The 20,270-nt window shown below is 44.6% G+C and overlaps 1 protein-coding gene across 4 annotated transcripts in view; it reads right to left on the bottom strand.

Moving 5' to 3' along the window:
* Tei (irregular chiasm C-roughest protein teiresias) overlaps positions 1-20,270 on the bottom strand; it is a 309,776-nt gene that overhangs the window by 117,227 nt on the left and 172,279 nt on the right. For 3 of the 4 annotated variants that reach the window (XM_070670714.1, XM_070670715.1, XM_070670713.1), the window contains exons 7-8: positions 10,455-10,791; positions 9,743-9,978 (exon numbers count right to left, since the gene is read on the bottom strand). In XM_070670714.1, the coding sequence (XP_070526815.1) occupies positions 9,743-9,978; positions 10,455-10,791 (573 nt within the window). The remainder of the gene's footprint in view (positions 1-9,742; positions 9,979-10,454; positions 10,792-20,270) is intronic. The other variant, XM_070670716.1, reaches the window with a different exon arrangement.

Below are 20,270 nucleotides of genomic sequence, written 5' to 3'. Positions count from 1 at the left end.
CGATCACGTCCGGGGGAAATTTTCAAAGCTACGCCCGTTCAATATCAAAGATTTGTCATATGATTAATGAGAAAAGGAGAGCGCGGATTGGAGAACGTAGATTAACTTGGCCGCGTAACCATCACACATCGTGAAACAAATATGCACGGCCGAGAGATCACGAATGGGATTGCGGTCTTGCTTCATCATTAAATCCTATCGAACACCAGAGATTGTTCCGCAGCTGTTTGCGCGGCAACTGAACAAGCAGCCGAACGACCAGTCCTAGCCAACTAATTATCGCGTTCCTAGCAGGCCAGAAAACAGAACAATGGCATGTGCATTGCGGTGCGAGCCCGCTCCTGGAATCGCCATGAGAGCGGACAGCACGGTGTACGGGCGATTAATTAAGTTGCCGGATGAAGCGAGTCAACGAAGCCAGCATAAACCATTTATTTTCAAGGAGGTGCAGTAAACTGGGCTCAAAAGATCAGGGAGCATTATCCTACATCTTGATAAATCTTGTTATCGACTTCGGCAGACTTACAGCGTCACGAAATATTAAGTGTAACGATTGCATCGAACTTTAGCCATGTATCGGATTTTAGTATAATCTCGTAAAGAAGAAACGAGATTATTTCGAGTACGCGAACAGGAACACTTTCGGTACTACGTGGAGATAAGCAATGATAAAATAATTATAGACATTACGTGACCGCGACGATTATTACAGCGCGGTAATGTCGGATTAAACCATAAAATAAAATTTAAAAAAAATAATAATAATAATTAATAAAAAAAAATACAACGCCTGATTAAATTATAATTAAAGCCGAGTCGCGACAACGGTGGATGAACGATCGGAATCGTACGATTTTACTTCCGAACGGAAAGTCGACGGCGAATACCGAAAAGTAGGAGTATGCAAAAATAATATGATTCGACACGGAGATCTAACCGTGAGCTGGCAGGAAAAGCGCTTGCTCAACAAGCGTTTTCCGCGACAGAGGCGCTTTTCATTGCAGATCGTTAATCGCGTCGCGTTCGTGGCAACCAGCGCGTAGCACGAGGAGAGAGGGGGGGGGGCCAAAGTGCACTTTCTTTAACACCGGAAACAGTGACCGTCGCATATCGCTGACCGACGCTAAATGCACACGGACGATAACGTCGTAAAGCCAGGAGAGCTTTCGGTTCGACTGACAGCCCTTCGAGTGCACCGCCGCTCGGAAGCTCGGGGTTATTGACTTACCACTCCACTTCAATACGGACTACCGACACATCTACGTCACGCACACACTCGAATATGTTCGACGAGATTACGAGAGAAAGAGAGAGGTAAAGAGAGAGGGAGGGGAGGGGGGGGGAGAGAAAAAAGAAAACTAAATATAAAGAGCTAAAGAAAAAAAAGAAAGAAAAAAAAGAGAGAGAGAGAAAAAAAAGAACAAGGAAAAGGCGGCTTTTGAGATACACAATAACTTCCTTTGATTTTCCATCTATATGTTGCGCCTCATTAAATGCCCCATCGCCGGTATAATTATATTTAATATTTAATCACATTTTAAGTTCACGATTTCTCAACAATAAATAATTAACGGCCGAAGGAATGTAGGTTGACCGATTACGAGAACGCAAAAAGCGCCGATGATTTTAAAAGCATAAAATGTTCCGCATTAAAATACGATCATAATGCCGCCCGCTGTATTTTCCCCCTCCTCCTCCTCCCCCCCTGTACGTGTGAGCGTTAATAATTAATTTCTATTTTAATTCTGCCGCAGCTAATGCGCGAAGGAAGCCGATACTGCGTATAAAATATTGAAATCCCCGCATTACGCGCGCCCGCGCCGTCATATATAAAATGCACAGAGAAATTAGCATGGCATTTAATTCGGCATTAATTGCATTTGAAATTCAAACTTCGGGAACGCTGTCGTCGAAAATGCGAAATGTCACGGAAAGAGGGGGGAGGGGGGAGAGGGAGGGCTAGGCCGGCCAAATCAGCGGGCGAACTTAATTACACGATTAACACGGCTGCTCTTTTGCACTACATAAATCACAAGACACACACCGGTGGTCTTCGGATACATTATCCCGCCCGCGTATACACGTATCGCGACGTGATTGTAAACCGGTCTTTCGAGATAAATGGGCAATTACCTGGTGCATAATGCGTATGCAATTTACACCGATCAATCTGTTACTCGCAAGAACACTAGCGGCGAGATAAATGGTACAGCGGCGTATTTATACGCGGCCACGGTGTCTCGTAAATTTTATTGTCAAAGTCAGCAGAGCGATATATATTCGTCCGCGTGCCGCGCGACGAAAGATAACGGCTATCAATAAACCGATAATTAAAATTACTAGTAAAATATGTTACATCATTATTGCCTACATTCATTCTTTTTTTTTTCTTTTTTTTTATTATCACTAATAACTGCAATAGCTGCGTGTCGTAATTGAAATAGCGTTGCAGGAGAATTTTATTAATTACGAAACGTAGCGCAGCCGGCAACGTGCGCCTGTGTCGATTTTAATCAAATTTCGCGCGATTGAGCTACTGTTCTTTCGAAACGATTTCGGAATAACGTTAACGTTTTCGCGGTGGATAGGGATAAAAAAAAAAGCTCGCGTCTCGCGAGAAGTAACGTCGGGGAAGCAGCGCGAAGAGGGGAAGTACAACGCAACGCGGCGACAGCTCGGGGATGCCCCATTGACCGTTCCATTAATTACGAGGCAACCTTCAGCTACTCAATGGGTAGTTAGTGGCCAATGCTCGGCTCGCGTCAATAATCACTGGGCAGTATGTATGGCGCTGGGCTTTGATGCGCTAATTTACTCCACCTGCGCTAATGCCCCACGGTCCCCCACCGGTTCCCCTTGTTCCAACGGTCCGGAACAATGATTATCCTAAGTGTGCGTACGAGTCGCACATCGCGCGCTCGGCATCGGCGTACGAGTTTCCAGTACACGGGGAGAGAACATATTAACGCCGCACTCGAATGCAAAGGAGTTCAAGCCTGTGTGGAGAGTTACGAGTGCACGTAACGCGACACGGCGAATTATTCGCGAATAGCATTTGCATCAAATTCTGCAAATTCCCACCACCCCCTCTCTCCCCGCCCCACCTCCCATTGCAGACTGCACTCACTTCATTAAATCTCGCGGCGTTGTATAAATGACCCGGGACCCCTCATTATTATTAAAATATTTGCCGCGATATATTATGCAACTTAATTTCATGCAAACAACAGCGGTCTTATGGCGCATATAATTACAGATCTTGTAAGCGGGTAATTATAAAATAATTAATTATAAAACATGCCGATGTTATAAATTAACAAACGAATGATACTTAAGGAAGAAAGCACGTTACACGGTGATGTGATAAATTAATTTCGTTACGGTTAAATAATTTTTTTTTTACAGCTGCATGCATGTCGCGGGGTTTTCGTATTCGCGAATTCGAACGTTGTCTTCTAACGAACGATATTCGCTCGCATCGGTCAATTGAGGTGGCGATAATTAGGCGTAACAATCAGGACGGCATATTTACCGCGATTTCACTTTATCGCGTCAAGTGGAAGCGCGGCCGAATCATAAAAGAGCTTTTTCACTGGCGCAATTTTCCGAACGTATTGCCGTCAATTACTTCTAATCAATCATAAATAACATGTAATAAATCACAAACAGCGATGATGGACTTAATGAGTGTACTTTAACAGCACGCAACGTCAGTAAACTCAATTATTTTCGCGCGCGCGCATTACTGATTTTATTTAACAGCTTTGAGTACTTTCACGTTCCGACAATTACATTTAAATTACGGAAAATTAATTAATCGTTTCAGCCTGCTGACAAAGTCGCGAATAAATTGCGCCGGGGCGCGCATTTTCCGACCGATTGTCGAGTGACAAAAAGACCACGTGACAGTTCTCGTTTACGCGTACGACGTACGAGCTGCCGACAGCGTGCGATCGCCGCGTCGGTCGATACGACATAACTCTTTTTTTTTCTTTTTCCCTTTTCTTTTTTTTTCCCTCTTTAATCAGGATGAGACAATCTCCCAAACTTACACGCGCGCTTCTTCCTATTATGATCTTTGTAACGTTATGAAACGCTTTGTGTAAATTCCCTCCGCTCTATTTACGACACATGGGCTCGCATTCAGATAAGCGCGACGTTTCCGCTCTTTGGAATGATAACAACGATGGGAAACAATGAGCAACGCCGGTCCTTTTGGAGAATTCTCCCTTTCGCTGCAGCGCATGGCAGCAAAATGCAAAAAAAAAAAAGAGGGAAATAAATGAACGAGCGCGAGCTGTGCATTTTTGACTTTCGAATACTGTCGCGCGTGCGAGAAAATATTAAACATAATAATTGCCCTCCTGAAAATGACGAAAAAGAAATTGTCGCAAACGCGTAAAAGTAAATTTAATTGAAATATTCAAGTTCCGCCAGACGTTCTGTTTTTATAATTATTTTCGCATTTCTTTTTTTTCTTCTTTCTTTTTAATAATATACGACATAGAAATATACCAATTTTATGAAACTAAAACGATGGAATAATTATTTCTTTAAACGAAATGTACGTAAGGAGATCCGGGTAAACTTTAGGTGTTTCATCTGCGCTTAAGGACGTAATTTTTTTAAAGAAAGAATCGTAAAACATTGTGACAAGAATCTCAATTTCCTCGAATCGCATCGAGGTTGAACATGCTCGAGGCAGCTACGTTATCGATATGTACATGAATCAAAAAGCGCCGCGACGTCGCGCGCAATCGAAAGACGATACGAGAGAGCGGAATGCTACGAATTTCGTTGACGTAGCTCTATATGTATGCCAATGGAGTCTCGCCATTGGCCGGCAACAGTAGAGAGACATGCGTGTAGTCAGCCAAAAGGGGAGTAGTTCGATATTGGTCAGACAGTGGAATGCCCTCCGTTCGCGCCAGACAACAAGATTTCTCTGTACCTTATACCGATCTTGTCAGCTTTATAGAGTGGTAGCTCGCAGAAAAAGCGAAAGATAAAAGGCAAAAGAGAAAAAAAAAAAAAAAAGAAAAATAAGAGAGAAAGAGATAGAGAAAAAAGAAAGAAAGAGATAGAAAAGCATAGAAAGACTACGAGGGTAGGGAAAAAACCCCCCAAAAAAGAGAAAAAAAAAAACGATGGAGAGTTAAATGAAAAATCGAAAGGATCGAGTGATAACGATTGCAAGTGCCGGTAAGCTGCTAAATGTGGACGTCAAATCTTTCCACAACACGCGCAAACAGGAAAGGATGGCAGTAAATTGAATTCCTTTTAAGAGAGGAAAAGAGAAAAATACGCGGAGGAAAGAGGAAGTGGCAAATACAGGAGAATCTATATTTATTACTTCGGTGTGCGAGCAAACTCAATTTTTGACGCTAAAATGGTTAGATGCGGAACAAAAAAATTTTTTTTTCAAAGCTACGTGTACGCGTACGTGTACGTGCGATTGCTCGAAAGATGGGAAATGTAAGACGATAAGAATATGCGAGAGCCGTACAAAGGGGCCGGGCTAACGAGGAAAGATCGAAGGGAATAAGATACGAAAAATAACTAGAGTCAAGGGGGGGGAGGGGGGGGATAGGGCAAAAAACTTGCATAGCGAATGCACGAAAGAAACGTTCGTTATATTCGTAATCCGAATCTCGATTTAATATGAAAACGCAATAGAACGAAAGAGGATGCGGAAGGCGCTTTGAGGAAATGCACGGGGAGATTGCGCGCTGGCGTACGTGTGCGGGACGGTCTGAAGATGAATCTCGTGGAAAACCGCAGGCACGGGGGCGCCCCGATGCGCGAGTTAAGGGCGAGCGCCTTAACATCCCTGTCTATTTGTCGAATAAAATACGAGGGTGCCTGGCAACCGCATAAAACGCGCATTATTCTCAACTTTTTCTCGCTCGCGGATTCGGCGTCGAGCATCCGGGTAAACCGGCTAGGCAAATCTGTCCCTATCAGCCGCAGACGGACGTTACCCTCCCCGTGTGTGTCCCCCTTACCTTTCGCGCGCTTAACCCGGACCGGATAAAACGGCTGAATTTCCAATGATCGGTGAAAAGTAGAGGTGATGATTTCGCGGGACATGCGTTACGATGTTATCGCTGCGGAAAAACCTGCTCCGCACTTTATTCCCCTTCAGATGCATCTCCTTAAACCGAGCCCGGGTCGTTTCCGACCGCGGAAAATATCGACGTGCATTAACTTGAATTTCTTTTTGTTTTTTTTTCCTCTTCTCTTTCTTTTACTTTTTTTTTATTTTCTTTTATTTTTTAATAACTTTTAATATTTCATTTCTGGGTTAGCATGATATTCACTAATTATTATTGTTCGCGTGTGCACGCGCCCGTTTCGTTTACATATTTTATATTTATTACTTCATTTTCATCTCTTTTATCGTTACACATTTTGATTAACGCTCTTCGTCGATTTGATGCTCTACATTTTAAATTAGCGGTAATAAATTGCAAATTATAACAACTCCGTCAGCATACATTTGACAATATTAATCACCTAGTAGTGGTGTTGTTTTAAACTGTTGCAAACAAAATTAATCGCGTTACTGCAATTGAATATTGCGAGCGCGAAAATATCGGAAGATAATTGAAATTTCTATGTTGCAAATTGAGTTTGTATATTTTCTCATTTTCCTAGCTTTATTACTGCTACAGGCGGACGAGCGATGTACTTTGCACGGCTAAAGCTAAGTTCGATAACCGGAGAAACATGATAATCATCAACGTATACCGCGTACATTATAGAATTATTGTCAAAAGGTGTCACATCGGCTCGACTTTGCGACCGCCATTAAATTTATCGTAAATTGACCCAAATTTTCTAATAATCGATCGAGCTCCTAAAAGCTGAAACAGTATCCGACGCGATAATCCTAATATTATTGAAATGAAATAAGCACGAAATTAATACGCGGTTAATTATTATTCGTACATCATCATATGCTGCATCTCCATTATTATTCAGCTTTTACATATTCATTCTCCTTTCCTTCACTTTGTTATTTAATTAGTTATAATAAGTAATATAAATAATTCTAAAAAAAAATTAAAAGCATTCTTTTTTTTTCTTTTTTTTTTTCTGCGAAAGATTCGAATTTGAAGCGTAACGCGTTTATTGCAACGCCCGAATGTCACTGTATTTTGCAACGGTATATCTTCCGATTAACAGAACAGAATGGCGAGATGTAATGTGCAAAACAAAGTATGAAAGAAATACAAGCCATTGCATTTCAATGAAAGCTCACTTTGCTCGTATTGCCGCGCTGGACGCGCGCGTCCGGATTGGAACACCCGAGGGGGGAGTTGATTTGTTTTTCTCGACTTCGCCCAGGGTAGACGTTAAGTGTACTCAACGTCTTATCGTGCGCCGCGCGGATTTCGGTGCCATATTTCATACGGCAGGAACTTTTAGCGCTCCTCTTCCGTATTTACTCGATCGGTTTGCGAAAGGCACAATAGAGAAAGATATAAATCCGGAGATTTATGAAGTCGACGGAGTTCATTGAGATACGCGAAATAAGTCGGAGCTCGCCGGGAAGTAGAAGAAAGTAATTGGTCACGTTTTCAGAATTTATTTCTACGCGGACCAGAACCACTTTTCGATATTACACGAGCATTTATTTATAAGACAGCTACGTATGAAATAAACTTCTCAAAATATTAATATAAATAAGCTATTTATGTGTCGATAGATGGTCAAATTTCTGGGATTTTTTTACTTTTTTTTTATTTTTTGTCGTTTCCACATTCGTATTCATAAATTGCACGAAATTAACATCGCAAAGTTGTCCTCGTCTATTTCAATAAATTCAAAAGACTTCATAAAAATTATATTAAAATTGCAAAAAAAAGACAAAAAAAAGAAAGGAAAAAAATTTTTATGAAGTAGATAATATCTCCGTCTACGTTAACGTTTAAAAGTGCTGTACTAAGCGCAGTACACTGCCGGTAAAGGTCGCTGTCGGTGCAAAACGCTCGCGCGAGAACCGAGAAATAAACATCACCGCGAGCCAAGAATAATCAGATGGGTGCACAAAGAAGAACGCACAAAAATACACGCGAAGAGAGTGCACAGCCACATGCGCGTCACGCTCCGAGCGAGCGCACCGTGTCGCGGTAGATAAAAGCTCGCTATATTCTTCGTTCCGTTTGGCGGTTGAATATTAAAAACAGGAGCGCGAAGCGAGACCACGCGATGCGAGAGCTTTATTCGGTCGGAGAGCCGTGAGCTCTCGAAGAGCGTCACGCGCGCGTCAACCGGTGCCACGATTGTTTCGCGAAAACGTGTACAGCTCGCCACGGAGAGACACAAGTGCAGTCGGCAGAACGAATGACGCGTCCGTCTAGCGAAGAAAGGAAAAAAAAAAAAATCCCCCGGAAGGTAAAATGCTTTAGGACGAACTTTTAGGGCGAATGCATATTCATGTCGTAGTGACGCGACCGCCGGGTCCAAGTGGCGCGAATTAATATGCATAAATTCTGCCATTACCAGCGGTTCGGGCAACTTGAAACGTCCCTTCCTCCGATTTCTGGAGATACCGACCTACTTGCTAGAAATTCTTGAGAACGGCAACTATTTTACGGTACGTGTATATTACTTGAGAAACGCGAAAAAGTTTCTTGTTTGCGGTAATGCGTGTTGCATAATAATTTTTGAACAATCGAATTTCGAGCAGTGCGAAGTTATAAGTTGTATAAATATAGGAAATATTGCTGCGAGAAGGCAAAGGGATTATGAACGAAAAGAATAAAAAAAAGAACGTTTTGAATTTAAATTCAATATTTAAGGAAAAATGTAAAAATCAACGTACTATCCAGCGATAAAGTTTCCTTTACTTTTATCCTTTTATAAGGTCGTAAAATAATTTTTAATAGGATAAGAATGGAAATAATGAATGTCTTTAATTATTTGAATGCGGTGATGGCTTGTAGGAAAGGATTATGTGGAATGTAAAAATGAAAAATGGGAACAGTAAAAGTTTGCCTTCTCGATTATACGGTGAGAAAAAATTTTTCTCTCGTATGTTATCGCTCCTAAATGTATCCGGCACATTCCTAAAAAACTTTATCAGTCGGAATTTTGCGAGAATTTAATCATTCGCGTGAAATTGAAAGGCTTTATGCAAGATAGGATCACGTTTTGCAAAAAAAAAAAAAAAAAAAATTCACATACATCTCACTTTTTCAAAGCGCACATAAAAATTTGTTATATCCAAAAAATTCGCCATTTTTTTTTATAAAGCCGATGTAAAAATTCTTTCACGTTATGCTATACATAAAAAAAAATTATTTTGATTACAAACGGCGCAATCGTTTCAATTGATATACAACTGCTGAACTCGAAAAAAATATTCCAGTAAAATCAATTGTACAAATCACAAATAAACATATCAATATCGTCAGAGAGAAAAGAATCGTTTCCGATAAACAAATATCAGGTAAATTTCAAAGCGTTTCGCATGTAAATTTTTAACTCGAAATCAAGTATTCCAATACGTCGCTCGAAACGTTTCCTTCAATTATATAACGAAATTCACGTGGAAGATTCAAAGAAAAGTAGTCTCAAATTATTTATACAGCTGTCAGTTAAATGATTAGCGATCGCGACGGTCATATTTTATGCCAAGTATCGATCATTAAAACGAACGCAGGAACGGTCCGAGTATCAGATTTAAATGATCGAGCTGCGCGATATTAAATATTAAGTTTTGCATGGCACTCACCGAGTACGATCAATTTCACCGGTTTGCCGAAGAGGATCTTTCCCTGATCGTCCTCCAGCGTGCATCCCCACACACCGTCGTCTTCTAATCTGACGTTGTCTATGTGCAATGCTGCGGTCGTCGAGTCGCCGATGTACCGGTGGCCAGTTCCGCTCATTTCTGTCCTCGTGTTTATCGTGATCATATCCACCGGACTACCCTCGTGCAGCCACGTCGCCGGTCGTATTCTGTAACTTCTGACAAGGGGCGCAGCGTCCGCATTATTAGTTCACCTAACAAACTTCGTTACGTCCGATCTTAGAGCGACGGAGAAGACTTTACCCCCGGTACCCGACGCTACTATCACAGAGAGAGACTGTTCCCGTAAAGGGAATAATTTTCCCGTGATGTATTCACCGCGCGAGTTACCGTCATACCGTAAAGAGAACCGGATATTAATATGCATTAATATGACAAGGGGATATTATTATACGAGCACGCACGGTGAAAAGATATAAGGGCGTGCTTTAGACAAAAGAAGAAAATAGATTATCGACCGCGCGCGCTTTTTCACGTAGCTTCGTTTCAAGTCGGCGCGAACGGCTCCGTCGCTCGTGCGGATCACCGTTGAAAATATTACAAATGCACCCTCGTGCTCCGCGACGAGTTTACAATTGAAACATTTCAACGTTACGTGATTGCGTATCGATTGAAATCGGAGGCGCGGCGTTACCTCGCTCCCGGCAGCAGTAATCTCGAGTAGTTTCCTTCGAGCTCGCAGGGTAAGATGACTTTACTGTGAGGCTTCACTACGAGCTCGAGCGGCGGATTAGATGATGTATCGGCCATGTCGGAGGATAGAGCGATGCTGGTCGTGGTGGAAGAGCTGGTGGACCATGACTCCTCCTCGGGGGCCAAAAGGGCCGCGGGTTGTACCACTTCATCAGGTAAAGGTATCAACGTCGAGCTGGACGTCGTTGTGCTCGTCGTGCTGGTGGTAGTCCGCCTCCCCCGCCGGCTACCCTCCTGCCTGCCTCGCAGCGTAAAAACACCGGCCTTGTTCACGGAGCCTGTAACAACGGACGAGGCATAATAGCGTCAGTTTCTGCGACGTTGGTCAACGTTAAAGAAAGCTACCGTGATTTCATCTTACGCTCGTACTTTTTTTTAGCGGCGCGTCGTCTTAACGCGCTTTCGTTATCCGTCGAAATTCACGACGCGTCTCGGTCTAGGTATTCCGGATAAATCGTCACCTAACCTCTCTGCGAAAAATAGAACGAGTTTCGGCTACGAGTACAATTATTTATCGCCGTTCGCTACGTACCCGTCGTAATATCAGGATGTAATACAGTCGCTGTTATATTTACCGTGATCCTGAGTGCAATATTCAGCGTAAATTCTTTCACGTAACGCGTCACCATCTCGCGTAGCGAGAAACGAGCGGGAGTCTGTGCTGCGGGGGCGTACACGAGAACATGGCTCGCGCGCGGCGTTTACACGATCGCGTCGCGTTACATGCGAATGCGACCCTACGTCATCGCGCGACCCACGGCTATGTTCGCGGCGTCGAGCGCGCGATTTCAAGTCGTTGCTTCGCACAAGATGTCGGACGACGTAAATGACGAGTCGCGATACGCGCCGAATATTCCTCAAGCTGAGGGTACGTACGACACGTACACGTCGTTGCGGTATGTTAATTTGTCGTTAATCAATCGAAACTTTTTTTGTTTCAGATAAAGTCCGGAGGAGAGACTGCAGGACGCGCTCTCTCGTCGCAGAGATTTTAATAAACAAGCAGCAGCCGGTTCGTCGTTGTTCCCTCTTTCTTTTTTTTTTTTACGAGTGCCGGACGGTAGTGTCGCGATTTAATTTAATATCCACGTCTTCCGCGAGTGTTGTGGGAGAAAAAAGGCTTCGCTTGCGACATCCTGAGAGGAGGAGGAGGCCTCGGAGAGGCATCCTGCACCGGCGGAGCAACCTCAGGGTAAGCATCCACTTTATTTATAGCACAGATTCGTTAGCATTGTCGTTTCGTTAATAAATAATTTTATTTTAATTTTTTTAATTAAAAATTTAATGAGAAGCGAGTATGCTTTTTTTATTCTTTTTTAAACGATGTGCGTCATTATCAGAATCTCTACAATTAAAACTTTTATTTATTTGTTACAGAATCATCGTATTTGCAGAACTTCGCTGCTTCGCATCAATCGGTGAGTCTGAACTTCCTTTTTTATTTTATAATGTAAAAATTTTGGGAGGGAAAAATTATTTTGCACACGGTAAAAATTGAATTAATAATGTAATGTAATAAAATAATAAATAATTCGTATAATACGAAATACGAGACGCCTCGGAAAGGCGTCAATGTATCAGCGAAGCAGCCCCGGATAAAGATTAAATTTATTTGCATAAAGTTAACAATTTTCATTTATTCATCGCGATTATTTTATCATTTTCATATCAGTAAAAAAATAAAAAAAATAAAAAATAAATGACTTAATAATCGGTAAAAGAAAAACGTGTTAAATTTCAAAAAGTTCTTTCAAACTTAATTCCGAGAAGAAGCACAGAAATACGCGTTTAAATACGTAATATATTATCCTTCGCTTTGCATAAACACCCGGGCTAAGCCCGAGAAGAGCGACACGCCGGTTCCGGCTGAAATTCAAAGGGCGGGTAAATTTTCTGACCGTCGGCCGCCCGCGAAGGCTAAACGGGCCACGCGGAAATTAGTCCGTCCGCTTTTATCGCAGCTTCTTGCCGCGCCTTCTCGGGAAGTAAATATTCCGAAGACTGGGACTTCGAATCGAATTAGCCCTGAAACTTGATAAAGCCACGACAAGAGCGTCGTTGCGGCGCGGGAAAAGGGCACTTTCCCGGCGAGCCAAGGTGCCGTTCCGCACGCTTGGCCGCCCCCGCTTAAAACTCGCCTGCCTATCGAGCTTCGGTCGACCGAGGCTTCACGAGGAAAACTAATTATGGTTCCGATGAGCCGCAAATAGCTGCAACTACCTAACCTAACGCAACTAAGAGCTCTTTTCCGAGGAGCCCCGCCTTCTCGTTCCCCGCAGCCGCGAGTCCCGCAATCCCTCTGTAGGAAGCTAGTAGTTGAGGGTGACCGACAGCCCAACTTGTTTGCATGCCACGAGGCAATTCTACGGTGGCTCTTTCATTAACGTTCTCTCTTACCTAACGGCTAAAGCACACATCTATTCTTTTGAACCTTTGTTAGAATTTACGTTAGCTCCTACACTTCCGCAGACAGTCTTCTGTTCTTTCGTACGCTTCAACGGAGTATCTTTACAATATTACGAAAAAAGTTTAATTTTTCTTTTTTTTTCTTTTTTTTTCTTTTTTTTCTTTTTTTTTTTTTAGTTAGATGTATATACTCTTATTTCTTTCCTTGTATTTGCGGTAAAGGTGTTAATTATTCAATTATTTTAATTGCCAATTCTTGTGTAATATCTCAGCGAGTCTCTTTTTTATTATTTTCTAATTTACGTATGCAAGAGAAAAGTATTTAATATGGAGAAGTACTTGAAATCTTAATTTTACTTTTACTATGCAAAGTCCTCGTGAAATTATTAACTCCGCGAAAAAAAAATATGTTCCGACAACAAAATTTCTTCGTATTTCCCGACGACATTAAAAGTACGCGTATCTAATAATGATATAAATTTTTATGCGTCGCGTCCATGCGTTTATATTAGCTGTTCTCTCTTTTTCACATATGACGTTTAATATCCAATTAATATAACCAAATAATTAACGTTTCATAGAATTTATACAAAATCTGATCGAGCGTGTCGTAAACGATCTCGTGCAAAAATTTCACGTCCGGGAGATGGGAAGCGACGATTGAAATAAAATTGTTTATCGTATCCGAGAACGTACGCGAAAACGATTCGGTTTTACCTTCGGCTGCGTCGGACGCAAAAGAAAACACGTCGAGCTGCAGTCACGTAGCGTTATCATGGTGCCGGCCAATGGCGAGTGGCCCCTGTTCATCAACGTTCCCAATAGTATACCCGACTAGTTATACACTGCTATCGAGTGGATGTTGTTCGACGTTGATGCATGCATTATTCAAGCGGTGTATCCATTCATTATTCATGTCATGATCAATAGATGTCAACAGACCGCGATCTGTATCTGAGCACGTCGCTATGGCAGAAAGTGAAAGTGGAGATCAAGCGAAATATACGGGCCCGGACCCTCTCAAAGGTTGCCGGGAGCGGGACACGGTGCAACGAATTTATGTCGTCCCCGTGTATCCAATCGGAAACACGACATAGGCAATAAACCTTTGACTACGGCAAAATCGACTGGAGCTTAGGAACCTCGTTAGTGCAAATATATCCGTTTGACGCGAAACGGATACGTCTCCCTCCTTATTAATTTATAATCAAAGCGAGCCCGTCGACTCTCACCGACCGGGGATTTCTTCTGCGCGCTTATCGCGGCCCGATATCTCCTCGGCCGCGCTTCCCGTAATTAACGCTCGAGTCTGAGCGCGAGAACGGGTCAAGAATTCATTCCGCTCGCGTTTTTTTCCGCGCGCGCGATCGTCGCCCTGACGCTCTTCTCGATTCCGCGACTAACGCGGAACGTTAAACCGGTTAAAAGGATTTGTCACCCCGCGTCACCGGATAAACTCCCTTTTCCGCTACGCGGGCGAGACACACCCACTTCGCCGTAGCGCGGTGGCAAAATCTTCTCCCGCGTCCCGCCGTACGTCGGGCGACGGTATCGTCACCCGTCCTCTTCGTCGCGCATCGCGCATCAAAGGTGAAATGCACGAGTCCGCCGTGGGAATTCCGATAATTTGGAAAGAGGAGCGAGTAAACTTCAACAGGCAACGCCTCAAATCCCCAAAGCGCTAGATTTGTCGAACGTTCCGGACGGGGCCCGGAGCTTTGCAACTTCGTGCCGCGAAATACTACGCGTCGCATGAAGCAAGTTTCGCGAGGTAACGCTCGCCTCTCTTTGCCTGTTATCTACTTTATGTTATCACACCACTAATTTTACACACGCGCGCGGCAGGCACGCGTGCTTTCGCTTCCTCTTTCTTTCCCGGCCGAGCTCGGCTGCGCGACCGGAATTTCTAGATGATTTTTCTCTCAAAGAATAATTTAAGCGCGAATACCCTCTCGAGCGTAGTTACGATCTTATCAGGAATGCATAGAAGTTTTTTTACTTACGCAATTTTCTATTATATTCGCACGATAAAACGAGTGTAAAATAGTATATTACATCCGCGGAATAATTCTGGTGGGGTGGGTTGAGTTTATAGCTCTTTTTTTTTAAGATAAAATAAAACAAAAGTGGTAAAATCAATTCTTTTGCTCTTTATTTTTCAAAGAATAAAAATTGTGCATAAAAAAAAATACAATATAGTACACAAAATGTGAACAAGAGTATGCAATGAAAGATAATCTTTGTCAATTTTCCGTCTTCTCTTACATCCACGTTTTCTTTAAAATAATATTCCATACACGTGTGCTTGCGTAATGCGAGAATCGTGTTCGATGCTCCATTTATAATATTCGATTCTTCGTACGGTTTTGTTGCGAGGGGCGCGACTGAGAAATGATTGATCACAAATTAATCCAACAGCCACTCGCGCAATGTTGTAATTAGGTCAACGGGGGAGGGAATCCTATCGCGCGTTTCGCTGCTATATTAGCACGGAGGTGGAACGAAAATTAATCCGAGCATGATCAAAGCGGCATAATCAGAGCTTGCAGCCGGGCAACGAATAAAATACTAGGCGCCCCCGGGTAGCGCGGGGGAGAGAAAAGGAATGCGGGTTATTCGACGATATTTTATTACGCGTTTTTCGCCAAAAAGGGAGGGGGAGGGCGGTAATGCACACGTCGCACTTTATGTTTGTCCGATTATGGTCACCTGTCTCGCGCCGCTCGGGGGATACCCACGGTCCCAGAACGTATCAGCGCGTCCCCGTCTCATCCCGTTGCATTCAAATCCGAGAAACGAGCGGCGGCGGCGGCGGCCACCGTCGCCCTCGTTGATGAAAACTTTCGAGGGTCCTGGGAGGCACACGTTCGTCGCGGTGCTCGAAGAAGCATTCGTGCCCCGCGTAAGGGAGTGGCGCGGGTTTTACGTCTACGGTCCGCCGCTGGTGGACGCCGAAGTGACCTTGCTGTGTCTACAAAGCGGCAGAGATCACAGGCGGATCCCCCGGAGCGCACGGAAACGCGAGCTGGAGAGAAGTAGAGCAAGCAAACGCGGGGCAAACGGAAGGGGGGAGGGTGGGCGGAGGACTCGGGTATTGCCCGGGTGTATATCGCCAGGGGAATCTACCTTTCGCGTGGAATTCGCAGCACGATCATCTCTGACGGCAACGGGGAGTGATTCTCGGTCAGGGCTCGCGTATCTCTGCTCGCTTCCGTATCTCCTCTCTCGCCGTCTTCGATTCTCACCGATCCCTCGCCGCCGTTCGTCCTCCCGCCCGCCCGTTCGGGGTGTCATCCGACGCTAAGCCCTCGTAATACTCTCCCGGCGTGGCGGCAGTTACAGGCTGATTGTCGTTCCAATCCGCGTGCACTAATTCCGATTTTCGATTGGCCGCAACGTTCGCCGACAGTTTGAATTGACAAGATCAGCTCTTAGATAAACGTTAGATAAGTCTCTTAAACTGTGGCATCGATTTACCAATGTTCGAGGAATCGAGAATAATTTTACACGAATTTCAAACGCGTATATAAGCTTTTTTTAAGAAAAAAAAAAAAAAAGAAAAAAATTAAAAATCTCAAATTTACTTAGTGTTAAACGCAACCTTATTACTTCCGCTGGAAAACCGCGCGCAATTGCAATATTTCGCGTTAAGACTCGGGTCATTTATCAGTTTTTATTCCGAGCTCCGGGATACTGCAGACGATCGAGCGAAAAAAAGCAGGGAGAGCTTCGTTAAAGCGAATCCAGCAAAGAGCGAGCATCGACCGAGCAAAGGAAAAAAAAAAACACGAGGCGACTCTTCTTGCACGGAAGAGGTGCCCGGTACTCTCACGTGTCGAGCCAGGTGCAGGTAACTAAAAATCGTTACGATCGATACCGCGATAACGGTAACCATCGGCGACCGTAAACATTCTCCAGGCTCCGGGGAATCCATTTGTTTTTAAGCACGCGCCGATATGTTATAAACTGCGGCCCCCGCTCATTGCAAGTTGCTTTAAAACCCTGCAGGCCGCGCCGCGCTGCGCCCATCGACGACTCTTGTTTTTATATTATCCCGCAGCGACTAACGCAATTCCGTTCGTTCGCGATTGCAAACAGCGCGCGAGCGTAATTGCATTGTTGCTAGTTAAGCCCGGGCTTCATATCCCGCGGGGTGAAATAACCGTCGCTGTTTCGAAGGTGCCGCGCGCGATAACGCCCCGAAGATGTCGCGGTCTTGCGAAAGTCCGGGGAACTTCCTTAAAGCGCCGGGCAAAATTACGCCGGCCGTTCGCCGGGGCGTTAAACCCGAGGAAATTCATGCAAACGATCTTCCCGACGCCTTCACCTCCGTAAAAATTGCTTCCCGGTAACAGAAAACCCGGGATATTGTTTACGCGCGATCGCATATTTCGCGCCGGCCGTAAATGACCGAGGCGATCCTCGATGAAACTCGCGCAGATTCAATCATATAATTTCCGAGTCATACGCGTACTCGTCGCCGTGGGACTTTCGCGATGAAAACAAACGCTGTCTGAAACGCGTAAAAAATATTATACAACCGTCCTAAAAAGAGAGGGAGCGAATTCTTTTTTAGACTTGCAAAAAAAAAAAAAATAAAAAAAAAAAGAGAGAGCAAGGACGCCGAGTGCAATTCTGTTTTTTTGTATGAGAAGTAACACATTGTTTGCAACGCTCCTTGCATTTCCGTGTTTTCTCTGCCGTGTCCGTGTTTGCTTCCTCAGTAAATATCCCGCATTTTCTCTGCTGAGCGCAGATGTCAGGCGTACACAAACCTCATAAAAATCTGAAATTATAAAGTCGAGGCCGAGCGTCCTCCGTTGATATCTGTCTTATGACATCTGCCTGCCATATTGCAACAAGCAGTGCAGCCATGCGGTCGCACGTGTAGAAAGGGGGAAAGAAAGACAGAAAAAAAGAAAAAAAAAAAAAAAAATAAAGAGTATTTATTTTATACGGAAACAAGAAGTACTGAAGTCTACTTCTTACGGTCGCCGACTCGCATGGGTCAAATAATTTTAATCTTTCCGCTAACAGTTTTCCGACGTTACCTAAAGCCGGCCATTCCGGCTTGCAGCGCACATCTCGTCCTTTAATCAAATTTTAAATTATAATTTAATCTACAGAACGAAGTGTATTACTTCGTTAAATCCAGCGTGGACGGCGTGTCTCGCGGAAACGAATTTCGGAGAAGCCCCTCCCCCTCCCCCCCCAACTCCACCCCGTGCATGATAAAGCAATTGTTTGTCGAATCGCCGCGAAAATAATCGATTAATTCCCGATAACACGGGGACGTCTTAGGCGGACGGATTTACGTGTCGAGCGGGGATGTATAACCGTTAAGCTGCTTGCGCAATAAAGCTCTTCCGCAGGATGAGCTCTTGCAAGATTATTCGCCCGCCGCGACGCTCAAGTTCCCGCACGATGCGGCAAATTAGCGACTATCGCGCGGATAGCCGGGGCTGCGCACGATTGCCGATCAGGCTCCATTAACGGGCACAGCTATCCGTCCACGTAACGGGATCCGTCGGGATTCTAATCTAACCGCAGGGCATGCCTTCTAATATAGATAGAGACTGATTAATTCCGCGGTAACGCGCCGGCCGCGCGCGTTCCACGAGCCGTTGGCGCGAATCACGATGATTACGGAGGACGTAACGTAGTTACACACAGGGAGACGGGACTCGGCGACGCGATCGGTGGCGCGGGAGATGCTACGTAAAGTAAATCGCCGGACGCTCACGTACGAGGGAGAGAGGGGGAGGGGGGGGGGGCGACGCCCGGCCGTAAAAATGCTGGGAGAGAAGTGCCTCTTCGACCGGTCCTCACCGCGCGATCGAGTGGACCTACGTCGAGCATTCGGCGGACAAGGGTTCCGCATTGATTGGACAGCTTCCGTAGGCAAACATTGCCGACGGCGTAACTATTCCTCCGTGGCAATATGGATATTATTCCAAGGAATCGATAGCGTCCAAGTACGAACGTATTCGGAAACGGACGCTCCCCATCTCCGCCCTCGCCCTCGACTACCGCTCGATACGCGGGAATGTGCATACGGTAAATAATCGAGAGGTATTTAACGAAATAATGTCGCGAGGTAAAGATAAAAAAAAAAAAGCTCGAATAATTTTCGCCCGTGAATATTCCGAATTAACCCGGGATTAAAAAAAAATATTTTTGTAAATCACCCGTAAAGACGCCGCGGCGGAATAAAATCGGAGAGAAAATCCGCGAAGATTTCGTCAAATATTTAATAATTTCCCGCGCACCGTGGTGCGAAATAAAAGAAATCAGCAGGAGGTTATCGCGGGTACAATAAAAACGAAAAAAAGAAAAAAAAAATATGCCATTACGCGGTAAAACGTGTATATTGAGCGCGGTGCAGACGCGACATGTAGCCGCTCCGCGATCGCAATAAACAACCGCGGTTGAAAGTGCTAAGGCTATTATTCGTCGAGCCTTTAACGACGGATATATCTTTCGAGTGCCAAGTTGGAGGAAAGGTCCATTCTGGCGGCGGGCCACGTTATAGATCCGGAAGAAATCTCCGCAGTGAACAAATCGCTTGGAACGCGCGCGCGTAGGCCCGGTGTTCGGGAGATACCGAATGATTGATTCACTTGCCAAGCGAAGCTCACGGTTTCCGCGAGTTTTCTGAAGCCCGGCCAAGAGAGCGGCGACTCCGGGCACCGCGCTGAATGCTCCCAGACTCGAGCAGTGCCAGACCGGAAGTCAGTTTCCCCTCCCTCCTCCCACCCGTGACGTTCAAAGCTTTCCGCGAAAAGGGCGAAGGTGAATACGATCGCGCTCGCGTTTATAAAGTAGCTTCCTCTCTGTCTCTCTCTCCGGACAGCCAACACCCCGTGAACACTTTCATCTAATTGTTATCGTTGCGCTCGATCGTTTTGCATAATCGGCGCGCGGGTTTCCGGTCACCCGTGCCAAGTGGGAATCCATTTTAGCGGAACCGAGAAGGGTACAATTGCCGAGCAGACGCAAGCTTCTCGTCATAAATTACAGCCGCGGAAGGAGAGACTTCCCCGGATCGATTCCCGCTGACTGCGCGATTTTCGAACTCTTAGATTATTAAATGATAAAGCGAAGCTAATTCTTAGACATCCGCAAATTTAGCGTGTAAGGGAAACATCAATGCGTTCGTTCCGGTTTTCGAAACTTCTCACGACGCCGGGAATATTTTCCGAAATTCTCTCCAAATATACGTCGAGAACTTTGGATTTATTTGTTAGCACAATTTTCGAGGCTAAGTTAATTTCATATTCAAGTCCCGGGAATGCGATTGCGATTGATAAATGTGACTTGAAGGAGCACGGATTTCGGACGGCGTGCTCCT

This window comes from Cardiocondyla obscurior, linkage group LG21 (assembly GCF_019399895.1).
Source record: "Cardiocondyla obscurior isolate alpha-2009 linkage group LG21, Cobs3.1, whole genome shotgun sequence".
NCBI classification, from domain to species: domain Eukaryota; kingdom Metazoa; phylum Arthropoda; class Insecta; order Hymenoptera; family Formicidae; genus Cardiocondyla; species Cardiocondyla obscurior.
Note: the sequence above shows the minus strand (reverse complement) of the source record. Positions and strands in the feature narration are given on the sequence as shown.